The 24,319-nt window shown below is 46.7% G+C and overlaps 1 protein-coding gene across 1 annotated transcript in view; it reads left to right on the top strand.

Annotated features, from left to right (window-relative positions):
- Window positions 1-24,319, top strand: part of SLC25A32 (solute carrier family 25 member 32) — a 147,831-nt gene that overhangs the window by 61,955 nt on the left and 61,557 nt on the right. Inside the window, exon 3 of the mRNA XM_086966094.1 lies at window positions 18,065-18,150. Coding sequence (XP_086822220.1) covers window positions 18,065-18,150 — 86 coding nt within the window. The remainder of the gene's footprint in view (window positions 1-18,064; window positions 18,151-24,319) is intronic.

Genomic DNA, 24,319 nt, shown 5'->3' with positions numbered 1-24,319 from the left:
GCGATCTAAGGGTGTGGAAGGAGGTAAAAAGGGGCGTTAGCAAGGGATTAAGCGCGCTATTTGTTTTTAAAAAAAATATATACAACCTACCCTTAGGAATATGTAATTCCGAATGGGGTTCGATATATAGTTGGGCGGGGAGGGCTTGATGGCCGTCGCCGTGATGCTGTCAACTCCGTAAATGATCCGCTGTAAAACAAGGCAAGGAAAATTAAATCTCGCTCCATATTGGTACAAGGTTCTGAGGGCTCTGAGGTGGGATCGAGCAACAGCTTACCGGGTTTCTGGATGATGCCGTGGTAAATGCCGGCGGCCGCGATCCTGCTGCTGGTGCGCTGTCGGGAGGTAGGCGGGCATATTATTAAGGAAAAATGAGGTCACGTGATTGTTATGCTGGGGATGGGCGCCATCTTGGAGTGGTGTAACCGTCTTAAAGACGCTGTTGGAACATATTGAAGATATATGTGTTCCAAGGGGTTTGAAGATTATCAAACCCAATAACCAAGAAGCCCTGACTTACAAGGGGTGGGCATGCTCATATCAGAACAGCTGGTCCGGTGATGGGGTTATGCAATTCTCAGGCGGTCTGACCAATAATAGGGAACCGGTGATTGATAATAAAAGCATTGCAAATATAACGAGGGAGTGGTGTGGGGAGGTGCACGTGACATAGAATTACAGTAACACATTCTAGGTTCGGCCATGTGGGCATGTTATTAAACATAGGACAACATTCAATTAGTCTTGGTTCAGCCATGTGGGCTTGTTACTGCATAGGACATCTTTTTCACTTAAGAAAAGTGTTCTGTTAGAGGAGTGTCGTCCATTCCTCACTTCTTTTGAGTCCCGTATGAATGGTGTTGAACTGAATTATGGACTTGGGTTCCTCACGGTTCATCAATTGTTGCAGGTTGCCTCCTCTCTGTGGTAACTTCACTGCTTTCAGAATCGTCCATTTCAGATCATCTGCGGTGTATTTCAAGTCTTCAAAATGTTCAACCAGAGGAGCATTTGGAGTCCCGCTCCTGATACGACTCCTATGTTGGCATATGCGTGTCTTGGCCTTTTGGGTGGTCTGACCCACATACATTTTGGGACATGGACATACAATTGCGTAAATCACGTTATTACTGTTGCAGTTTGTAAAGCTTTTCATCCCAACCGTTACGTTATTGTGACTAAAATTGCGTCCCTCAATTGTAAGATCACATACTGTGCATTGCCCACACTTGACATGCCCTAGGATTGGTGAAAGCCCCCAGTTGGATTCAATAGTTACATTCGGAATTGGAGCCGGTAGAGCTGCTCGCACCAAGTGGTCCCTTAGGTTTTTACTCTTTTTAAATGCAAAGAGTGGTTTTTCTAGATTTATTGGGCCTGCATTTATTGTTGGCCAATGTTTCAGAATGGCTTTACGAATTTTGTTTGAGATTGGGGAGAACGTGGTGACACATGCGATTCTGTCTGCTCTGTCGCGAACCTTCGGTTCCAGCAGGGCTTCGCGAGGGCAATACCACGCTCTCTTGGAAGCATTTTTCACTAGTCTTCTGGGGTAGCCTCGTGCTTTGAGTTTGTTTGATAGGTTGTTGGCCTCCCTGAATTAGTGTGGTTTTGATGAACAGTTTTCCCTAATCCTCAAAAATTGTGAGTATGGCAGTGAGTCCTTGAGGGCCCTCGGATGGTTACTGTCATATCTCAAAAGGGTATTACGTTTGGTGGGTTTTCTGTATAGGCGTGTCAGAAGTTCACCTGCCTCATGGTAGATGGTCAAGTCAAGGAAAGGTATTTCTGTTTTGTGGTGGGCAAGGGTGAATTTGAGGTCAGCGCAATTATTGTTTAGCCAGTGGAGGAATGAGTGTAGGGTAGTAGTATCAGAATTCCAAATCATGAAAATGTCGTCTATGTAAGGACGCCAGATCACAATGCCTAACCGGAATGGATTCCCATCCGTCAGGATTGAGCCAGTCTCCAAAGCGTCCATAAACAGGATTGCCAGGTATGGGGCAAAAATTGCCCCCATTGAAGTACCCTTTATTTGTTGGTAAAATGTGTTGTCAAAGACAAAGAAGTTCCTGGACAGGCAGAGCTCGAGTAATTGCAGGATAAAGAGTGTTGGTACCTGATGGGGTCGGGGGCGGGAATCCAGAGTTTTTTGGATGACCAGTAGAGCCGCTCCTTGAGGGATATTCGTATAGAGCGACTCTACATCCATTGTGCAAAGTGTGTTGACCTCTGGGTCATATGGGGAATGCTCAACCAAGTTTATCATTTCCATGCTATCGCGTACATAGCAGGATGTGGATGGCACAAAATCTTTGATGAAAAAGTCCACGTAAGTACCAAGAGGTTCCAAGATTGAGCCACAGGCAGAGACTATAGGTCTGCCCGGGGGATTGTCAATAATTTTATGCACCTTTGGGAGGGTATAAATCACAGGGAGGCGTGGGCTTTTGACATTGAGGAAAGTATATTCCTTCTTGCTCAAGTATCCTTCGGCTCGAGCATTAGTGGTGAGTTTAAGTATGATGTCTTGGATCTCACTAGTTGGATTCCGTGCAAGCCTTTGGTAATGTTCTTTATTACCCAGTTGGCGATTTATTTCGTTTTTGTAGGAATCAATGTCCTAGGAGGACAATCCCGCCACCCTTGTCAGCACTCTTTATTATGACAGAGGGATTAATTTTCAGTGTGCTAATGGCATCTTTCTCACACTTCGAGATGTTGTAGGGGACATATCATTTTTTCTTTTCTAGGGCACCCAGATCTTTGAGGACTAGTTTCTCAAAGGTATTGATTTCAGATGGAATCATACTTGCAGTAGGTAAGAAGATTGAAATTAGCGACCTGTTAAAACAGATCAATGACTCAGACCCCACTCCAGTTTGTAAAAAACTATTTGAACAAGTAGAGAAATCAGTGGCGGATTTTCATCGCATCGAACAAAATAAAAAATCAAATAAAGTCAAGAAAGACATAAAAAGCTACAATATAGAAAATACCTATCCCTACCTAAACAAAGATTTTTACACCAACAGACCACACTTCAACCCCCAGAATAGACCTTGGGGTTGTTACAACAAACAGCAAAATATAGTTGGCTTTTCTGATACCTCAGAGGATTCCTCTGACACTTCAGATCCCGGTGAAGGAGGCAGTAATTCCAGGAGGGGAGGAGGAGGCGCCCAATCTAATTTTTTCTCCAGAGGTCAACCAGGCACACCCCAAAGGGGGAGGGTAAAGAAACCCCAGAGATGGTTCAACGCCCCAGGCGAGCGGAAGACCCGGAACAACTTCTATCAATGATAGAATCCCCTAACCTTACACCCTCTGAGATGATACCAAACTTTAACCTATCCAGACACACATTGCAGGAGTCTGAAACGGAACTGCTGAAAAAAGGCTTGTCCTTTGTGCCCACTATCCGTCCAAATTTTATGGAGCTGCAGACTGAATTACTCAGATTCTTCAGACTGATCCGCCTGAAAGCATTTTTTCAGCTGCATCCTTCAACCGCTTCTAACTTCACCACACCTTTCAGCCCCCCCTCGACCTTCTTACCTACTGCAAGTATGATTCCATCTGAAATCATTACCTTTGAGAAACTAGTCCTCAAAGATCTGCATGCCCTAGAAAAGAAAAAATTATATGTCCCCTACAACATCTCGAAGTGTGAGAAAGATGCCATTAGCACACTGAAAATTAATCCCTCTGTCATAATAAAGAGTGCTGACAAGGGTGGCGGGATTGTCCTCCAGGACATCGATTCCTACAAAAACGAAATAAATCACCAACTGGGTAATAAAGAACATTACCAAAGGCTTGCACGGAACCCAACTAGTGAGATCCAAGAGACCATACTTAAACTCACCACTAATGCTCGAGCCGAAGGATACTTGAGCAAGAAGGAATTTACTTTCCTCAATGTCAAAAGCCCACGCCTCCCTGTGATTTATACCCTCCCAAAGGTGCATAAAAGTATTGACAATCCCCCGGGCAGACCTATAGTCTCTGCCTGTGGCTCAATCTTGGAACCTCTTGGTGCTTACGTGGACTTTTTCATCAAAGATTTTGTGCCATCCACATCCTGCTATGTACGCGATAGCATGGAAATGATAAACTTGGTTGAGGATTCCCCATATGACCCAGAGGTCAACACACTCTGCACCATGGATGTAGAGTCGCTCTATACGAATATCCCTCAAGGAGCGGCTCTACTGGTCATCCAAAAAACTCTGGATTCCCGCCCCCGACCCCATCGGGTACCAATACTCTTTATCCTGCAATTACTCGAGCTCTGCCTGTCCAGGAACTTCTTTATCTTTGACAACACATTTTACCAACAAATAAAGGGTACTTCAATGGGGGCAATTTTTGCCCCACACCTGGCAATCCTGTTTATGGACGCTTTGGAGACTGGCTCAATCCTGACGGATGGGAATCCATTCCGGTCAGGCATTGTGATCTGGCGTCCTTACATAGACGACATTTTCATGATTTGGAATTCTGATACTACTACCCTACACTCATTCCTCCACTGGCTAAACAATAATTGCGCTGACCTCAAATTCACCCTTGCCCACCACAAAACAGAAATACCTTTCCTTGACTTGACCATCGACCATGAGGCAGGTGAACTTCTGACACGCCTATACAGAAAACCCACCGAACGTAATACCCTTTTTGAGATATGACAGTAACCATCCAAGGGCCCTCAAGGATTCACTGCCATACTCACAATTTTTGAGGATTAGGCGAAACTGTTCATCAAAACCAGACTACTTCAGGGAGGCCAACAACCTATCGAACAAACTCAAAGCACGAGGCTACCCCAGAAGACTAGTGAAAAATGCTTCCACGAGAGCGTGGTATTGCCCTCGCGAAGCCCTGATGGAACCGAAGGTTCGCGACAGAGCAGACAGAATCGCATGTGTCACCACGTTCTCCCCAATCTCAAACAAAATTCGTAAAGCCATTCTGAAACATTGGCCAACAATAAATGCAGGCCCAATAAATCTAGAAAAACCACTCTTTGCATTTAAAAAGAGTAAACACCTAAGGGGCCACTTGGTGCGAGCAGCTCTACCGGCTCCAATTCCGAATGTAACTATTGAATCCAACAGGGGGCTTCCACCAATCCTGGGGCATGTCAAGTGTGGACAATGCACAGTATGTGATCTTACAATTGAGGGACGCAATTTTTGTCACAGTAACGTAACGGTTGGGATGAAAAGCTTTACAAACTGCAACAGTAATAACGTGATTTACGCAATTGTATGTCCATGTCCCAAAATGTATGTGGGTCAGACCACCCAAAAGGCCAAGACACGCATATGCCAACATAGGAGTCGTATCAGGAGCGGGACTCCAAATGCTCCTCTGGTTGAACATTTTGCAGACTTGAAACACACCGCAGATGATCTGAAATGGACGATTCTGAAAGCAGTGAAGTTACCACAGAGAGGAGGCAACCTGCAACAATTGATGAACCGTGAGGAACCCAAGTCCATAATTCAGTTCAACACCATTCATACGGGACTCAACAGAAGTGAGGACTGGACGACACTCCTCTAACAGAACACTTTTCTTAAGGGAAAAAGATGTCCTATGCAGTAACATGCCCACATGGCTGAACCAAGACTAATTGAATGTTGTCCTATGTTTAATAACATGCCCACATGGCCGAACCTAGAATGTGTTAATGTAATTCTATGTCACGTGCACCTCCCCACACCACTCCCTCGTTATATTTGCAATGCTTTTATTATCAATCACCGGTTCCCTATTATTGGTCAGACCCCCTGAGAACTGCATAACCCCATCACCGGACCAGCTGTTCTGATATGAGCATGCCCACCCCTTGTAAGTCAGGGCTTCTTGGTTATTGGGTTTGATAATCTTCAAACCCCTTGGAACACATATATCTTCAATATGTTCCAACAGCGTCTTTAAGACGGTTACACCACTCCAAGATGGCGCCCATCCCCAGCATAACAATCACGTGACCTCATTTTTCCTTAATAATATGCCCGCCCACCTCCCGACAGCGCACCAGCAGCAGGATCGCGGCCGCCGGCATTTACCACGGCATCATCCAGAAACCCGGTAAGCTGTTGCTCGATCCCACCTCAGAGCCCTCAGAACCTTGTCCCAATATTGAGCGAGATTTCATTTTCCTCGCCTTGTTTTACAGCGGATCATTTACGGAGTTGACCGCATCGCGGCGACTGCCATCAAGCCCTCCCCGCCCAACTATATATCGAACCCCATTCGGAATTACATATTCCTAAGGGTAGGTCGTATATATTTTTTTTTAAAACAAATAAGCGCGCCTAATCCCTTGCTAACGCCCCTTTTTACCTCCTTCCAAACCCTTAGATCGCAATTAAACCGTCCACGGGTCCTGCCCACGGCCACCAGTAACGCCGTGAAGAATTCTCATTCGCAAGCGCCCCACGGGCTCACAACTATCGAGCCCAAGGTATGCCCCAAGACCACCTTAATCCTAACACTACCCGCAAATGGTAGAATTAAACTGCTGATCGCCTCTATTCCATTATTACAGCCGTTTGCATAAAAACCTTTTTTGCATTGCCAAAAAAGCCCCCGCGACGCTGGCATTACCTGAACTCTACACCTCCAACAAGAGGTATGCTCTCTGCCACGCACCGCTTGCTTTTGCTCATCCTGGTCCATTCCAATAGAGCACGCCGAAAGTCTGATCCCGTAAATATAATATGCACTTTGTTCACCTCGACACGATATCACAGAGGATTGGGCAAACTTTGTAGTCACTTTCCTACTCCAACGCCTCCAAATCCATACCAGCCCCCACATGCCCGAGCCCATCACTGCGATTCCGAGGATTTTGTTTGTAATATATGTAAATCCAGAAACATTGTACTACCACTTTCACCAGCACAGATCACCCACTGCGATTTCGAATATTGTAAGTGATGTAAAGGGCTTGAACTGACCACTCTCCTTAGTCATTTAAACTGACAATCTCTCATTGTTTCTGTCCCCTGTTTTTTTCCCCCTAACAGGCCGTTATAACCCAGGCAAAACTATTATTTAAGTCCTGAAGATGATCCCCTTTATTAATTGAGCGAGGGATCGAAACGTCGTCACCTATGAGTGGGCATACATTAAAACAATGTGTATTTGAATTTGTATGCACTACTCCAGGCAATACTGTTAAACTCTTGACTTGAAACAGTACCCTGCTTGCTCTTTTCCTTTGCCTGAAACACCCCTTTCACTCTTTTCTATTTTCTTTTCCTCCCGGTACGGCACAGGAGTGTGCCTTACTGCAATGAACTATTGTTCTAGAAATGTATCTTGACTGATCATATTTTATCTTTTGATTAATAAATTCCCTGTCCGGCTGGGCAAGGGCGATAAATATATAGCAGCCTATTGTGGTCTATATAATAATTGTTTTTTATTTTCACCACTGCTAAGGACCTTTGTCTCCAAAAACGTAACCGATACCCATGGTCCATAGCTACCCGCTGGGTCCCCCTTGTTCCTTAAAAATTAAATGTTTTTACCTAGTCATGATGCAGTACTGTCTGTGGCCTGAAGAGAGACCTCTTTTGGCCGCATACTGTACTGCACCCTGCAACATGGCTAGGTTAAAAACCCTTGACATTTATTAGGACTATAACCCCATCTCCAACAAATGCGAAACCTATTGCACTTGCAATGCTTGTTATTTTGATGCCCTAGATCGTGCTCATACCATTTTTCTCGTACAGTGTTATTCCAGTCCCTATGTCTGCTCGGGATTAGAAACTTTAGCTTGTAAAACTTACTCAGTGATTTCCAATAAAGAAACAGATTTTTTAATTTACAATTCTTGTGAAAGAATACAAATTACCGTACTCATTACATCATATTTTACTTATGAGAATGGGGATGAGAGTCAGGATTCTGGGATGCATTAGGCAAGGTAAAGATCACTTCCTCATTGGAACACAAGCTTAGAGTATTTGGCACTGATTGAGCCCCTTTCTGTTGTTCTGAGCTTCCTAGTCCGAGAACTACGAAACCTGAAATGCACCAAACACCTTGGGGCCCTAAATGTAATCCCTGCAGAGCTCTCTCAGCTGCCTCCAGCTGAGGATCCCTTTGATTGACGCTAGCCTCCAGCGTTGGATTGGCTTAGCCTCCGAACACTGCTGTCATGAAAGTCTTTATGCCAGCCTCGAGTTACAGATAATACTGTATGTGTACTGGAGTGTGGTGGGTGCAGAAGGGGAGTTGTTAATGGGAGGCCTATTCTGCTCACTTAGCGACCGGATGGTTGTAGGCAAAGGATTGTTTTCTCTCTCCTACAACAACATAACATTTAAACCTAAATGTGCAAAGCAAAACAAAAACATCAACCGTGAAACTCACATCTGTTTTATGTGTATATATTATAGACCTGATATAGATCTTGGCGGATGGGTGACTCCATCACAACGGTGACGGATATCCCGTCTGCTAAAATATAAGTCCCGTAATTCTATCCTACGGAATTGTATATTTTGGCTGACGGGATATCTGTCACCGTTGTGACAGAGTAACTCGTCCTCCAAGATCTAAATCAGGCCCTATGTTTTATATCCTTTTTTTCAGTTTCATATTGACACTGCTTGGCCTCATTGGTGAAATAAATATTAAGCTTTACGAATTAATATGCCTTTTAAAACAAGTTCTGTTGACTGAAAAAGTGCACTCAGGAGGGGGCTTGGCCTGCAGCCAAGAAAGATGGCCGCACACTAGGGGAGCTGCGTTAGCAGTTTGCAGCTAAACACCCCATCCGGCATCATCCGCTCCAGGGAAGGTACCCACCGGCTCAGGAAACTGTGGGGAGCCGGCGGAGTGTAACAGAGGCAAACGGGATCTGTAGAAGAGCACCCTAACGCCCGAAATCAGCAGACCGGGCCGCCCGTTCCACAGCGACAAAATGGCGCCCGCATCTACCGAGAGCACCTTCTAAACGACCGCAGCCGGCAGCGAGGCCTGGGGCGCTCCCAGCGGACTACAGCGATGAGGGACAGAGATGTTGCAGGCGCAACTAAGGCAGGAAAGCTGCAGCCTTCTCCGGATGCAGTCCTGTGATCCTCGGGCTCACGGTGCTTTATCAACCACGGCCGGCAGCGCGGCCTGGGGCACTCCTGGCAGTCCACGATGGTGGAGGGCAGAGACGTCTCAGGTGCAGCAGAGGTGGGAAAGCCGCAACTCGCTCTGTATGCGGCCCTGAGATCCTGGTACTCGCGGCATACGCCAGGCGCCGCAGAGTGAAGAACGCTGCTGAGTACCAGTGAGGAGCGCCGTGTAAGGGCAAAGCTGAAGCGTTGAGCATTAAGGACATAGGCCTGAAGGCCCGGTGCAGGGACGACCAGCAGGACTGCTAGTGTCTGGCCCCAAAGCTGCCGGAGCCCCGATGGACATTGGCGCTCTCCCCCCAACACACACTGCATGAGCGTGGCGCTCTGACCCGATGGGGCCCTGAAGATAACAAGTCCGGCTTGAACGGGTGCAGCGGCTGGCCCTGTGGGTGGGCGTGAAGCCCCGGGGAGTGTGCGACGGAGCGGGGTCGTAGCGACACAGTGAGAGGGCCCTCAAGTAGCAGATGATCTATAGCTGGTGACCCCCCCGTGCGACCTGACCCTTAATCGCACACCAGATCCAGCTGGACAGAAGCGGGAGCTCCTTGGGTCTACCTCACGCACATCTCAAGCTGTCCAGTTATTGTCTGGACACTGTGCCTGAAGCGAGGCGGCCGGACCGAGCCTCATGGGAGCCCTGAAGCAAGGGTGAGCGGCGGGGCAGCGTGCTAAAATAACCAGACTGAACTGTATTGAGCACCAGGTGGCCTAGTCATACCGTATAATCTGCCTACTTACAGAAGGCTCCGGTAGGCCTCACGGGAACGAAGTACCTCCACCAGGAATTTCCCACACAAACTAGAACGCCGGGGCGACATCATTGGGCCGTAATAGACCGCCAGCACAAGGCCAATCAAACCACATAGACAAATACACGGTAACCATGGGAAGGGAGGACGGTCACCAAGGTCCAAGGGGGGGGGGGAGCAGTGTGAAGCAGTGGACGACGGTCCCGACCCATCACTCAGAGACATTATGATGGCCATAAAGCAGATGCGTGGAACCATGGAACCTAAGCTGGATTCAGTAACAGAGGAGGTCAATCTACTCCGTGCAGACTTCAGGAAAATGTCAGACAAGGTGGCGGAGGAAGAGAGTGGTATTGGCAACCTCCAATCCAAAACAAAGAGACTCGAAGAGCAAGTAGCCGCCCTTACAAAAAATCAGACTGACATCTTCGCCCGCCTGGAAGATCAGGAAGGACGTGCGCGGCTTAAATTTCGCATTGTGGGGGTCCCGGAAGGCATGGAGGGGCCGTCCACGGACTGGTTCGTGGAGGACCTGATACTCAAGCAGCTCAAACCGAAGCGCCTATCAAATTTCTTCTCGGTGAAGAGGACTCATAGCGCGTTTGGGGGGAGGCCCAAGCCTGGGGCCCCCTTCATGCACCATCTTAGCCCAGATCCTGATCTACAAGGACCGGAATGCCATCATGCAGGCATCGCTGGTATCGGAGGACCTTCAGCTGGAGAACGCCACGATTTGCTTCTTTCCCGACTTTACACTAAACATTCAGCACCAGCCGAGGTCTTTCAATTGAGTCAAGAGAGCCCTCCGACAACAAGGAGTGAAGTACATGATGTTGTACCCAGCGCGACTCAAAATCCTGGATGGAGACAAAGCGTACTTCTTCGACTCACCGACAGAGGCCAATGATTGGATGGAGGGGTGGCGGACATTGGGCAGACAGGGTGACCCCGCAGATCGGCCTACAGCCAACCTGGTCAAGATGCATCGAACAAGGACAGATCGCCATGGGAGACCTGGAAGTGTGAGCAGACTACATTTAAGTGACTACAGAGGTTGTAATTGACAAAGGCGACTTCTGTCCCTAAGGATTGGTGGGGGGGGGGGCGCCTGGGTCATGGGGCCCTGAGTCTCAATGGGAACCTGGTTAGATGCTACATGACAGCTGCCTACTCCGATGTTGTAAGTTGCGGGCTTAATTGTTAGTAGTTGTGATCCTACGATGGCCTCTGCAATGGCCAACAGTGTTAAGGGCGGTGCGGACCTAGGGAGATGGGGTAGGGTACTTCTGAACGATCCATTTACTGGGTTAGAACTCCGTTTGTAATGTATGACTCTTTCTGCAGACTGCAGGCTTATATTCCCTCTTCCAGTTGATTTGGGGTGATGGGAAGACAGGCACTCTGCAAGTTTGAAAGGTAGGAGGTTGGGGACCCACTGAGCAGGGAGGCAGGGAAGGGGGTGCGGGTTGGGGGGAGGGGGATTGGTTCTACGGGAAGTTTATGCTTGGCTCATCGTGACCCTAACTCATATGCATGGTTGTCTGGTTTTCAAGAAGCACAGTGGGACATGACCGATCCAAGGAAATGTAGGCCCCTTTCCACAAATGGGTGAATAGGCACAAATTAGGATCTGGACGTAGAACGTAACTGGACTGGGCAACAAAATGAAGCGGACACTAGTGCTGCAACACATGAAACGGCACTCCCCCGACGTAGTTCTCCTCCAGGAGACACATTTGCCTTTTAATAGATGTAAGGCCCTAGACCGCTTTGGCTATAAGATGGTGGCCCACTCTGGATTCACGTCTGGCTCTAGGGTAGTGGGGATCTTAGTTCGTAATACCCTGCCTATGGTAATCTCAGGCACATGGACAGAGGACTCTGGGTGTATGATGGCTGTGGCGGCCAGATGGGAGGAGCGAATAATAGTTATGGGCTCGTGCTACATCCCTCCCGGCCTGCATGCTACGACCCATACAAAACTGGGATCCTTCCTTTCGGACCTTCCCCGGGGAATTCTCTTGTTGGGAGGGGATACCAATGCGGTCATAGACGCTGACTTGGACCGTTCAAGTGAGAGGCAGGGCTACAGGGGGGAATGTGGCTTGCAAAGCTTTGTTATGGCAATGGGGCTTAGTGACCTGTGGCACCCGCATCATCCCTCTCACAGGCACTACGCATTCTATTCGGCTAGACATGGGTCCTTCTCAAGGTTAGATCACCTTTTCACACGTGTAGATCAGCTGGGCGACTTTGCGGAACCCCGCATTATGGCCCAGGGAATCTCCGATCATTCCCCGGTCAGCGTTCTCCTTAAGAGCGCAGTGACTACTAGGGCGTCCTTCCCTGGGATAGACCCATGGGGCCTTAAAGACGACTCCGTAAGTGATAAGCTATGGGAGGGTTCCCAACTATACTTTGCTGAGAATCGGGGCTCGGTCGACTCCCAACTAATTTTGTGGGAAGCCTATATACAAGACGGTCCTGAGAGGTCAGGCCCAAGCACTGATTTGTGCTCAGAAAAAGGAAAAGTCCATGCAGATCAAGTGGTTAGAAAAATAAATCGAGACCCTGGAGCAGGATGCCGGTGGGACGTCCTTGCTGTACGGCACCCACAAGTTGGCCCCCAAAGAAAAGGAACTCCATTGACTAGCAGAGGGCGAAGCGCGTGCCTACTCCCTTGTCACGCAACATGGGATATATGATGCGGGGGACAGAAGTATAAAATTGTCGTGCCTCGAACGCCAGGATAGGGAGCGATCCTTGGTGGCTGGGGTGCGGGATCACTGGCATCCACTGTTACTGATATAGCAGAGGCCTTTGAGTCATATTACGAAAAGGTTTACACCCCGGTATGCACCAGGACGGAGCAGGACTGTGCAGAGTTTCTATGGGACTTTGCGCTGCCCACACTGTCCCAGGAGCAAAAAGACCGCCTAGAGGCTGAACTCACAAGATTGGAACTAGGGGAAGCCCTTAATTCTCTCCAGGCCGATAAGGGCTCCCAGTAGAAATATACAAGAGGCAGGCGAACATTGTCATTGACCCTCACTGGCAGATGTTTCTCTAAAGCGCGGGGCGGAGGCTTCCGCCTGATCAGCGGGAGGCCACGATTGTGGTAATTCATAAGGCAGGAAAACCGGCCGATCAATGCTCTTCCTATCGGACCATCTCGCTTCTCAATGTGGAGGCTAAGGTCTTGGCAAAGGCCTTGGCGACGAGGCTGCTCTCTGTTCTGTCAGACCTAATACATGTCGACCAGCCAGGGTTCATGCAGCGCAGGAGCACTCAACACAATCTATGACTGCTCTACTGGGTTCTTTACATGACTGAAGCCGTGGGCAGCACCCAAACAGCATTGATGGAGCTGGACGCCTCAATGGCCTTTGACAGCATTGAATGGCCTTATTTGTTTATGATTCTACAGCTATTGGGCTTTGGTCCGATATTTTGTAGCTGGGTACTACTGTTGTATGAACAGCCGGTAGCGAGGGTGGGAGTTAACGGAGGATGTCTCGAATATTTCCCCTGCGCTGTGGTACCAGGCAGAGCCCTGGCACTTAACAATGAGTAGGAGGTGCGTATATCTGTATACGCGGATGATATTGTGCTCTACATGGCCAGACCCTACCACTCGATAGCGCAGGTGCTCAATCTCTTTGAATTGTTTGGTAGCTATTCGGGCTATACTATCAACTGGGCCAAATCATTGATTTACCCTCTCTCGGGCCCCCCCACGGATTCCGATAAGATGCCCAGCCTCTGTCGCGGTCAATGGGTTTAAATACTTGGGGGTCTACATCACGAGAGACAGGGCGGAGTTCTTTGCCAGAAATCTGGAGCCTCATATGGTGCGTCTGGGTACCGACGTGAGCCACTGGAGGTCTCTGCCTCTCTCCCTCATGGAACAAGCTGCGTTGTTCAAGATGGTGGCACTGCCGCGACTCCTATATATCTTACAAAACACACCATACTGGGTTCCGGGCGGGGTGTTAAGGCGCATATCTCAGGCACTGCGGATGCTGCTCTTGTCCACCATAAGCGTGGAAGGGTATACTCAGATGTGAGTCCCTTGCTCATTGCACCATCAGGATTCAAGCAAGCCGGGCCGAAGACGGCTGAAATGCCAGAAACCGGTCCCCGGAAGCTTGTTTCCTTCCCAGTGAAAGAATTGGCTTGGTAGTTTGGTTTGCCCTGTTCCCATGATGCACTGGGCCAGGGACAGACTAATTTGCATATAGCCAGGTTCTGAGCTGGGATGGTGCAGTGAGCTAAAAAACGGTGTTGGATTAAGCCCTGATCTCTTGACTGGGTGAGAGTATTCTGCTTAATTCAGAAACTTTGTCCATCACCACCCCCTGTTGTTTAATTATTTTGTCCACCATAAGCGTGGAAGGGTATACTCAGACGTGAGTCTCTTGCTCATTGCACCATCAGGATTCAAGCAAGCCGGGCCGAAGACGGCTGAAATGCCAGAAACCGGTCCCCGGAAGCTTGTTTCCTTCCCAGTGAAAGAATTGGCTTGGTAGTTTGGTTTGCCCTGTTCCCATGATGCACTGGGCCAGGGACAGACTAATTTGCATATAGCCAGGTTCTGAGCTGGGATGGTGCAGTGAGCTAAAAAACGGTGTTGGATTAAGCCCTGATCTCTTGACTGGGTGAGAGTATTCTGCATAGTTCAGAAACTCTGTCCATCACCACCCCCTGTTGTTTAATTACTTTGTCCACCATAAGCGTGGAAGGGTATACTCAGACGTGAGTCCCTTGCTCATTGCACCATCCGGATTCAAGCAAGCCGGGCCGAAGACGGCTGAAATGCCAGAAACCGGTCCCCGGAAGCTTGTTTCCTTCCCAGTGAAAGAATTGGCTTGGTAGTTTGGTTTGCCCTGTTCCCATTATGCACTGGGCCAGGGACAGACTAATTTGCATATAGCCAGGTTCTGAGCTGGGATGGTGCAGTGAGCTAAAAAACGGTGTTGGATTAAGCCCTGATCTCTTGACTGGGTGAGAGTATTCTGCATAGTTCAGAAACTCTGTCCATCACCACCCCCTGTTGTTTAATTACTTTGTCCACCATAAGCGTGGAAGGGTATACTCAGACGTGAGTCCCTTGCTCATTGCACCATCCGGATTCAAGCAAGCCGGGCCGAAGACGGCTGAAATGCCAGAAACCGGTCCCCGGAAGCTTGTTTCCTTCCCAGTGAAAGAATTGGCTTGGTAGTTTGGTTTGCCCTGTTCCCATTATGCACTGGGCCAGGGACAGACTAATTTGCATATAGCCAGGTTCTGAGCTGGGATGGTGCAGTGAGCTAAAAAACGGTGTTGGATTAAGCCCTGATCTCTTGACTGGGTGAGAGTATTCTGCTTAATTCAGAAACTCTGTCCATCACCACCCCCTGTTGTTTAATTATTTTGTCCACCATAAGCGTGGAAGGGTATACTCAGACGTGAGTCCCTTGCTCATTGCACCATCAGGATTCAAGCAAGCCGGGCCGAAGACTGCTGAAATGCCAGAAACCGGTCCCCGGAAGCTTGTTTCCTTCCCAGTGAAAGAATTGGCTTGGTAGTTTGGTTTGCCCTGTTCCCATGATGCACTGGGCCAGGGACAGACTAATTTGCATATAGCCAGGTTCTGAGCTGGGATGGTGCAGTGAGCTAAAAAACGGTGTTGGATTAAGCCCTGATCTCTTGACTGGGTGAGAGTATTCTGCTTAATTCAGAAACTCTGTCCATCACCACCCCCTGTTGTTTAATTGCTCTGGGAGGGTGGCATCCCAGAAATAGCGCTGCGTAAGCTTACAAGGAGAGTGGATGATGGGGAGGGCTGGCACTCCCAGACATACAGCTGTACTACTGAGCGTCCCAGCTGCACGTGGTCAACGACTGTGTGTACGCAGCGGATTCGGAACCGACTTACAGAATAGACAGATACGTTATGCCAGGGGGGATAACTGCAAACCACTTCAATGCGCACGAAGACCGCGCAAAGATCTACCATCACACACAAGGGTTGTGATTCAGTGCTGGAGGGAGGCCAATATATTCCTAGGGTGGGCGGGCTCCCTGACGGGTAGAACCCCGCTGTGGCTTGGAGATCAGCTAACAGAGTTGACGAGATTGACCAGCTTCAAGGGATGGAAACGAATCGGTATTGAGTACTTGAGGGACGTATGGAAAAGGGACGACCCTAGATCCTTTGACTATCTTTAAAAAGAGTACGAACTCCACGACTCCCAATACTATCACTACATACGCCTTACCTATGCCCTGCGCTCACACATAAGTACCGACACCTCGATCCCGGAGTATTTTTTCCCTATGGAAGACAGGCTCCTACTGGATCCCATTTTGGAGAAACCCACTTCCACCATCTATCTTAAGCTGATAAATAACATGCATGATCCACTGGTGTCCTTGCGAGAGAGATGGGAGGGGGACGTTGGTGTCCTGGAAGACGAGGATTGGCAGGACGCCCTGCAGAGCCCCAGCAAAATTGCAATACGAACCAGTTTCCGCCTGCTGCAATTAAAAATCTTGCACCAAGTGTATTATCCCCGAACTCACCTGTTCGCCTGGGGAAAGAGCCTATCCCCACTCTGTGCGAGGGGTTGCCAGAGGGATGGCACATTTTACCATATCCTATGGGAATGCCCAGAGATTGTGCCCTTCTGGACCAAAGTAGCAAAAACGATGGCAGCAGTAGTGGGTTCACCGGTCCAGTTGGAGCCCAGGTGGCTATTACTCATGATCAAAGGAACAACGGACTGGTCCAGACATAACGAGATAAGGTTAGAAATGGCAGCCGGTGTGGCAAAACGTAACATAGCCAGTGGCTGGGGGGCGCAGGCGCCCCCATAGTGGTACCAATGGCTGCGTGACCTAGATTGGTTCAGAGAACGGAGGATACCATATACAAGTCCAGGGGCTGTACTTAGAAATGGAAGAAGGTATTGGGGCCTTGGTGGAAATATCGAGCCACAAGGGGGGGATCTGAGCATGGTGTATAAGTGTAACCAGTTCTGCGTATGCCTAATATTGCCTCCTACTGTATGATGAAATGTTGTTCTATTACATGCCATATGAACACTGCTGTCCAATGCATGAGATCTTGAGCAAAGTTAATAAAAAGATTTATTAATTAAAAAAGTGCACTCCGAATTAACTACATTGTGAAAATATATAAAATAACTGTATGAAGCAATAGCTTGTATAAGTGGGGGAATAGCACAATTGAAAAAGAGGGTTGGCCCCCCCCTTTTGGGGATCAAGGACATTGTTTTATTTCTACTGAAAGGCACCAACTTTATTTGCTTTCTAGAACAAACAAATTCTATATATTAGTGAATACGGTCTTAAATTCTCAAAGCATATCAAATACATCAAGCTGTTTGGGCCCAAAGGGGGAGGCTCCTCTGTGATCTTTGTCGATCGTGGAGATGTTGGTCTTTGCAGTGATCAGGGTATTTGCCCAAGGCCACTGGAATTATACGATTGTGCGGCTGCAGCATTTTTCGTATAACTATGGTTTAGCCACATAATCCTTTACATGCTGCATACTTTGCAGGTTTTAACAAAAAAAAATGTTTCTGGCTCAAACGGGTCAAATGTTACTAAAAACAGCAACTATTTGGCACACAGTGGAATGCCCTGTGCCTGCCACGGTTGACTGGTCACCTTTCTGTTGTTAATTGCTATATTTGTGTGTTAAACTAGTACTAATGAGGTGCAGCCTATGCCCAGGCGGTGTTAACAAGTGGAAAGATAGGAAAATAATGTAGTGATATTATCGCAAAATTTGCCACATTACTCCACATTATTTGCCTCTTCTTGCCACATAATTTAGTGAACCCCACCACATAATTTGGCCCTCCTGTGCCGCATAATTCCAGTGACCCTGTGTTTGCCCAAGGATTCAGGTTGAGGTCTGAAAGTCTATTTTTCCAAGTTTTTTAATTTGCAGTTTCGTCTTCAGCCTTAATTGCATGGGGGAGAGAACCGTCCAAAAAAGACTGCGGTGAGCAGGTTTGTCAGTGATGACCGAGACGGTTTCCTTTGCTGCTGTGCATAACAGTATACATACTAAATGTACCTTCATAGTGGTTATTTCAGTAGGGTATTTCTGATGGTCTTAATACTTGTTTTATGTGCTTCTTTCAGCTATAATGCTATTAAAGCCTATAAAAAAGAAGGACGGGAAGAGGTACTTACTGCGACAGAGCATCTTATTTCTGCAGCACAGGCCGGTAAGGAAGCATTAAAATCTAGTTAAGATGTCGTCTTTTCCTCCTTCGCCAACCATTTCTTAGACTATAGGTTTAAGTTATCAATATGTGAAGACAAGAACAATAAATGTGGCCCACTCTTCGTGATCAAATAGGGTTTCTACTATAGCCAATCATCAGTAATTGCTACCAACTGGGACTGGACAGAAAACCGGATGTATGACGTTACAACGCATGCTTTTACCATGCATGCCTTTACAACGCGGTTTTTACAACGCATGCCTTTACAACGCATAGTGCTTTGGGGCACTGGATAGTGAATAGTTTAATTTACTATTCCAACTCCAGTCCCCGTGGAAAGTAGGGAAGGTGTTGGATAGTAAATTAAACCTATTCCCTATCCTAGAGCGCCCCCAGCGCAATGCGTTGTAAAAGTTGCGTCGTAAAGGCACTGCGTGGTAAAAGCTGCGTTGTAAAGGATGTTTCCCCAGAAAACCACCTTTTTTAAGATACCTAATAAAAACAATATGCACAATAAGCACCCCTGTCTGTCCTTTCACAAACCGGCTCATGCTCGGCACCCGTATTTCTATGTTGAATCTCTACAATTTTATGTTAGTATAGTCTTCCCCGTCCCTTTTGCTCCATCCCAGGTTTTGGTCTGCGCAGGAGTGTTGTTTAACTGACCAGTGTCAGCAGCAGCCTTTGCGGCAACCTCTTTTCCTTCCAGGAACTTTATCTTGGTTCTCCTATTAGTTCTGTGCCAGAAGGGATTAAGAGCTCTAGGAATCTACCATCATAGCAAATTATTTTGGAGAAGGTATTTTGCGGTAGCTACTCGCGACTTGGTTATGAAAATTGTGAACATGCAGCTAAGACATGCATCGAGCTCAGGTTCCTACATGGTGCTTTGGACTAGAGGCCCTACAGCACAAAGCATTCCAAGGGTATGTGAGCGAGGTAATTACTAGGATTTTCAATACTAATTGGGGTATTGCTTCAGCTGAGCAGAAGAATGGGAAAGGGGTATTGAGGGAGGAACGTGTGACTAAAATTTATGGTAGTAACCTACAACTGGAAAGGGATCTTAGTATATTGCAGAAAAAAAACAATCCGTGACATCTGGGACAGACTTAGTAAATGCGCCAGTAGGGCAAATCAACAGGGGTTACATCTGCCAGGGCATAAAGCAGGACGGCTGCTCACATGGTTACTTAAAAGGGAGAAAAACAATACTTCAGTACTACGCTTTCTAGGAATGAATGGAAGCTTAGAAGGCATGCAGGCCAGAGTTAATTAAGTTTTAAAAGTACAGCTTTCTCATTTATGCAAGAAGTTGCACATCCTGGTAGGGAAGCACATAGACAGCATGTTCTAGGGAGTAAGGTTGCTACAACTAGGGAGCTATCTGACATGTCAGAGATTTTCCTTGGTGGAGACAATTTACCCATGGGCCTTTACTGGATCTATGGCCCTGCAAGATGAGGATTCTTACAGACTACTATCCAAGCTAAATACTAACATCAAAGTGCTGAACAAAGTTTTGGACAATGACTACTCAAAGTTGTTGACACACTGACTTATTTAGATCAAGGTAGTTTTGTGATGCATTGGAACACACCGTCTAATTTACAGTGGTTCACTATGCATATCCTTATGTAGTGGTTGTTCTTGCTAACGAAAAAGCTTTTTATAAGCTTGGATGGTCCCACAAGTTGCTAGTGTTAGAAAACAAGATATGGCCCTGTGTCTTGTTTTTTAAATAACTGCTATATGTGGAGCCTAGAGCCATGGTTAAAACAGGTGCCTACAAGCTGGCCTATTGAGAATGGAGCTAGGCACGGTTGCTGCCTGTCTTCGTTCATATTTGTTCGAGCAATGGTTCCAGAGGGGTATGTTCTGTGACAAGAGCTGTGGAATTAGAGTATAGTGGTTGGAGACACTATGTAAGTGGACTTGATTTATGCAGACAATATTTTAATATATTTCCAATACACAAAAACATCAGTACTCCTTATATGGCATGAGCTGAAACATTTTGAAGTGATATATGGGCTTGATGTTAACCAGGCAAGGTTCAAATAAATCCTCCTGGAGGATTTGAATGGCTTGTGATGTATAGATACCCTGATTTGGGCATTCACTGGCAACCAATCGGCTTCAGTCAACAAAAGGAGGAGTATTATTTATTATTTATTTATTCCATTTGTATGGCGCAACAGCTACCCTGAGGGTTTCCCGGCGCCTTGGATCATAACATTCCCGGAGGTCCTAAGTTACTAGTTATCATTCTTGGTTGAATAGCCATGCCTTAATGCCTTTCCTAAATTTCATATAGTTATGTTCAAGGTGCAGAGTGAGCAGGATTGAGTTCCACAACACTGGCACCAAATATCCAATGGAGCGTCCTCCTAGTCGTGCTCGCTTGAATCTTGGGACAACAAATCTCTCCTGATGGATAGCTCGGAGATTCCGAGTCGGGATATATTTATGGACCAGATTACAAAGGTATGCTGGTGCTTCTCCTATGTTTATTTTGAACATAAAACATAAAGCCTTAAATTTAGCTCTGTTGCCCATCTTGAGCCAATGTAGTTTACCTAAATGTTCCGATACATGTGCTCGTCTCGGTAAATGGAGAAGTATCCTGGCTGCCGCATTTTGGACAATCTGTAGTCGGCGTGTAATTTCTTTGTTGGCCCCTAAGAACAGGATGTTACCGTAGTCCAGCCTTGATCCAATCAGGGCCTGAACTACCGTTCTCTGCGCCCCTTCCGGGAGTTGCCACAAGATTTTTTCAGCCATTTAAGAATGGCGAAGCAGACTGAGGCTGTTTTAGTGACCTGAGTACGCATTGTCAGTTTGTCATCTATTATTACTCCTAGATTACGAGCTGACGGAACTGCCGTCGGGAGAGGCCCCATTTCAGTAGGCCAATGAACTGGTCCCCATAGATCTTTCTGATCACCGAATATGAGCAGTTCGGTTTAGTCTCCATTTAATTTTAATTTCTTGGAGTGCATCCATTGTGCCATGCTCTGTAATCCAGAGCGGAGGGACTCTTTTTATCAGTTGATGACAAGGAAAACACCAATTGTGTGTCGTCTGCGTATGAAAAAATTGTAAGACCAAATGTTTCCGCTATGCACGCTAGAGGGGTGATGTAGATATTAAATAACAGGGGGCTCAGGATTGACCCTTGAAGAACTCCGTGTGGAGAAGTAATGATCTTAGAGATGTTATTTTTAGAGAATACCTGATATGACCTGTCTGCTAAGAAATTTGCTAGCCACCTCAATGCTGTGCCCTTTACCCCTATTCCCTCTAGGGTTTCCAGTAATGTTTTATGGGATATAGTGTCGAAGGCGGCACTCAAGTCTAAAAGAATGAGTGCCGCCGTACCCCCATTGTCTAACTTTTGACGGATAACTTCTGTCACTCCCAGTAGGGTGGATTCGGTCGAATGCCCTGCTCTAAAATCCGACTGAGAGGGATGTAATAGCTTGTTGGTGGTGATATACTCCCCCAATTGCTTGTTCACATGTTTTTCTAAAATTTTTGAAAATAGAGGGAGGAGTCATACCGGTCTGAAATTCGACAGGATCTCTGGGTCACCATTTGCTTTTTTCAATAGTGGTACTACCATCGCCGCTTCCATTCGGCTGGCAGTATCGCTTCCCCTAGTGAGGCATTTAGCAGTAATCTAATGACATTTAATATGCCATGATCTAGTTGTTTGAAGATACCTGTTGGTATGGGATCATTAGGGGAACCCGATTTGATGCTATTAAGAATTTCTACAATTGAATGCTGGTCCAAGGGTTGCCAGATTGTCAATTGATTCCCAGGAGTGTCTAACATCTCCCTAGATCTCGGGATTAGGGTAGGTGAGGAGTTGGAGGTCTCATCTCTACTAAGGGATGAGTGAATGTTAGCTATTTTGTCATTAAAATATTGCGCAAGGCTATTACACTGTGATGTAGACAGCGTTGGTGGTTCTGGTTGATGTGCGGCACCCGCTAGATCCTTTAGAACCTTAAATAAGGTTCCAGAGTTGTTTTGTGCCTCTAGAATAGTACTTTTGGTAAAATCCCCTTTAGTTATTTTACATAACAGATGGTATGCCTTCAGAGCTTGTTTGTAAGATTCCTTCTTGTCCACATCGTATTTTTTTCTCCATTGTCTCAAGTTTTTTACATTTACTTTTTTCTAAATTTAGTTTTTCGGAAAACCACGGGACCGGGGGTCTGCCAGTATTCCGTTTATTCCTTGAGAGTGGAATAACTGACTCTACGGCTTTGGCTAACCAGAGTTTAATTTTTTCCTGATCTCTTACTTTAAGATTATCTAAGTTTAGATCGGGCCTGGAGTTATGTAGCTGGGAATTCAGGTCTTCTATATTCAGTTTTTTCCAATTTCTGAAGTAGGAGTTCTTAGACCTGCTTGCAGCTTTATTATCTAGTAGCCTGACATTAAATGTGGTCAAATAGTGGTCGGACCAAGGTACAGGTATTGCAGGCTCACATGTAAGGCCCTCAAAGTTTGCAAAGATCGGGTCTAATTGATGGGCCGCTGTATGAGTGGGGCCTGTATTGCATAAGTGTACATTAAGGGCTTCTAAGTTGGCTAGGAAATTCAGAACCGTGGGGCATGTGTGGTCCTCAAAGTGCAAATTAAGATCTCCTAAAATCGTAAAGATGGATGCTTCTAATAGCTTGGTTGGTTGAAAGCTTTATTTCGATATGCAGTTATATCTTAAAAGCATACATACATATAAAAAGCTGCAGATCGATAATACAAATGTCACAAGAATTAAGAACAAGTAAAAATGCCATTTATGCATACAATAAACTAAAACTGGATTAAATTGAGATAGACAATCTATTTCTGCGAATCAACCATGACCATTTTAAGAATTTGGAGACACCACAAACTATGGGAGGGGAAGTGTCAGTTAGCAAAATACGTAGCGCCACCAAATGTTGGCGTGTCCCCAAACGTCTGAATAGCGGTTTAAGCCAGCAACTCCTTGGACGAATATAGTCTGGGCACTCGAAGAGGATATGCGCCACCGTCTCAGGCTTTGTAGGGCAAAAGGCACAAAAGGGTGATATCTGCACTGGCGATTTCCATCGGGATAGGAAGTCCCCAATCGGAAGAGTGCCCACTCTAAACTTAAAGTATAGAGCCCTATAAACTGGCATGGTGATCAAATCCAGATAGGGTTCATATGCCACCACGTCCTTAATTTTTAGAAATGCTGCGGTTGAATTGCAGTGGCGTGGGTTACCAATGAGTGGGGAGGACACCCAGTCCCAGTACAGTTTTTTTAGGATAGCCTTGGGTGGAGCGGATTTTGTAGCCCAAGAGTCTCCCAAACCCAGCTCCCCCAGGAGATTTTTAATATCCCTTAACCACTTGATCTTATGCCAGCCCCCCATTTCCATCACCTCGGACAGCCCGTCAGCATATGATTTTATTTCTGGAACCCTCCACAAGCGAGCCCATAGGAGCAACGGCCGGAGACGAGCCTGGTCCTTGATCGGCTTGCAGCCCACATCCAAGCATAACGGGACAGTAGGGGTACTCAAGGGGAGAGCAAGTAGGTCTTTCAAAAATTTACTCTCCGACTTGGATAGGGACTCCAAATTACAAAAGCCCCATAACTCTGCCCCGTAAAGTGCGGATGTGACTCCTCTTGCTTTATATATGTCAATTGCGGATGCCACAAACTGTTTGGATGAGGCGCGGTACTCCCTTAACAGCGCACCCCCTATCCTTTTATGGCTGAGGACCATCTTATTAATATGTGACGTCCAGCTCATAGTGTCACACAGGCGTATTCCCAGATAATCAAACTCGGAAACTTTCTCAAGAGGGACAGCGTTCAAAACTGGAGGGCGTCCTAGTTTCCGTGGTGGATGCATAATCGGGTATTTTGTTTTGTCCACGTTAATCACCAATCCCCATGCCAAGCAGAAATCCTGGAATCGTGACAAAAGCTTCTGAAGACCCTGGGGGTTCTTGGCGATTTGGAGGATTATTCTCATCGCAATTGTTCCTTTGTGCTGAATTGTGCTCCAACTTTTTTGTTTGAGAATTTGTAAATAATGATTATGGATTGTGATTATGGTTATATTTATGTTCTCAACAGATTTTGCTCCCTAAGGAAGGGCAAATAATGCCAGAA

Source organism: Lissotriton vulgaris, chromosome 4_1, assembly GCF_964263255.1.
Source record: "Lissotriton vulgaris chromosome 4_1, aLisVul1.2, whole genome shotgun sequence".
In the NCBI taxonomy this organism is placed as follows: Eukaryota; Metazoa; Chordata; class Amphibia; order Caudata; family Salamandridae; genus Lissotriton; species Lissotriton vulgaris.
This window is presented reverse-complemented; position numbering and strand designations above follow the sequence as displayed.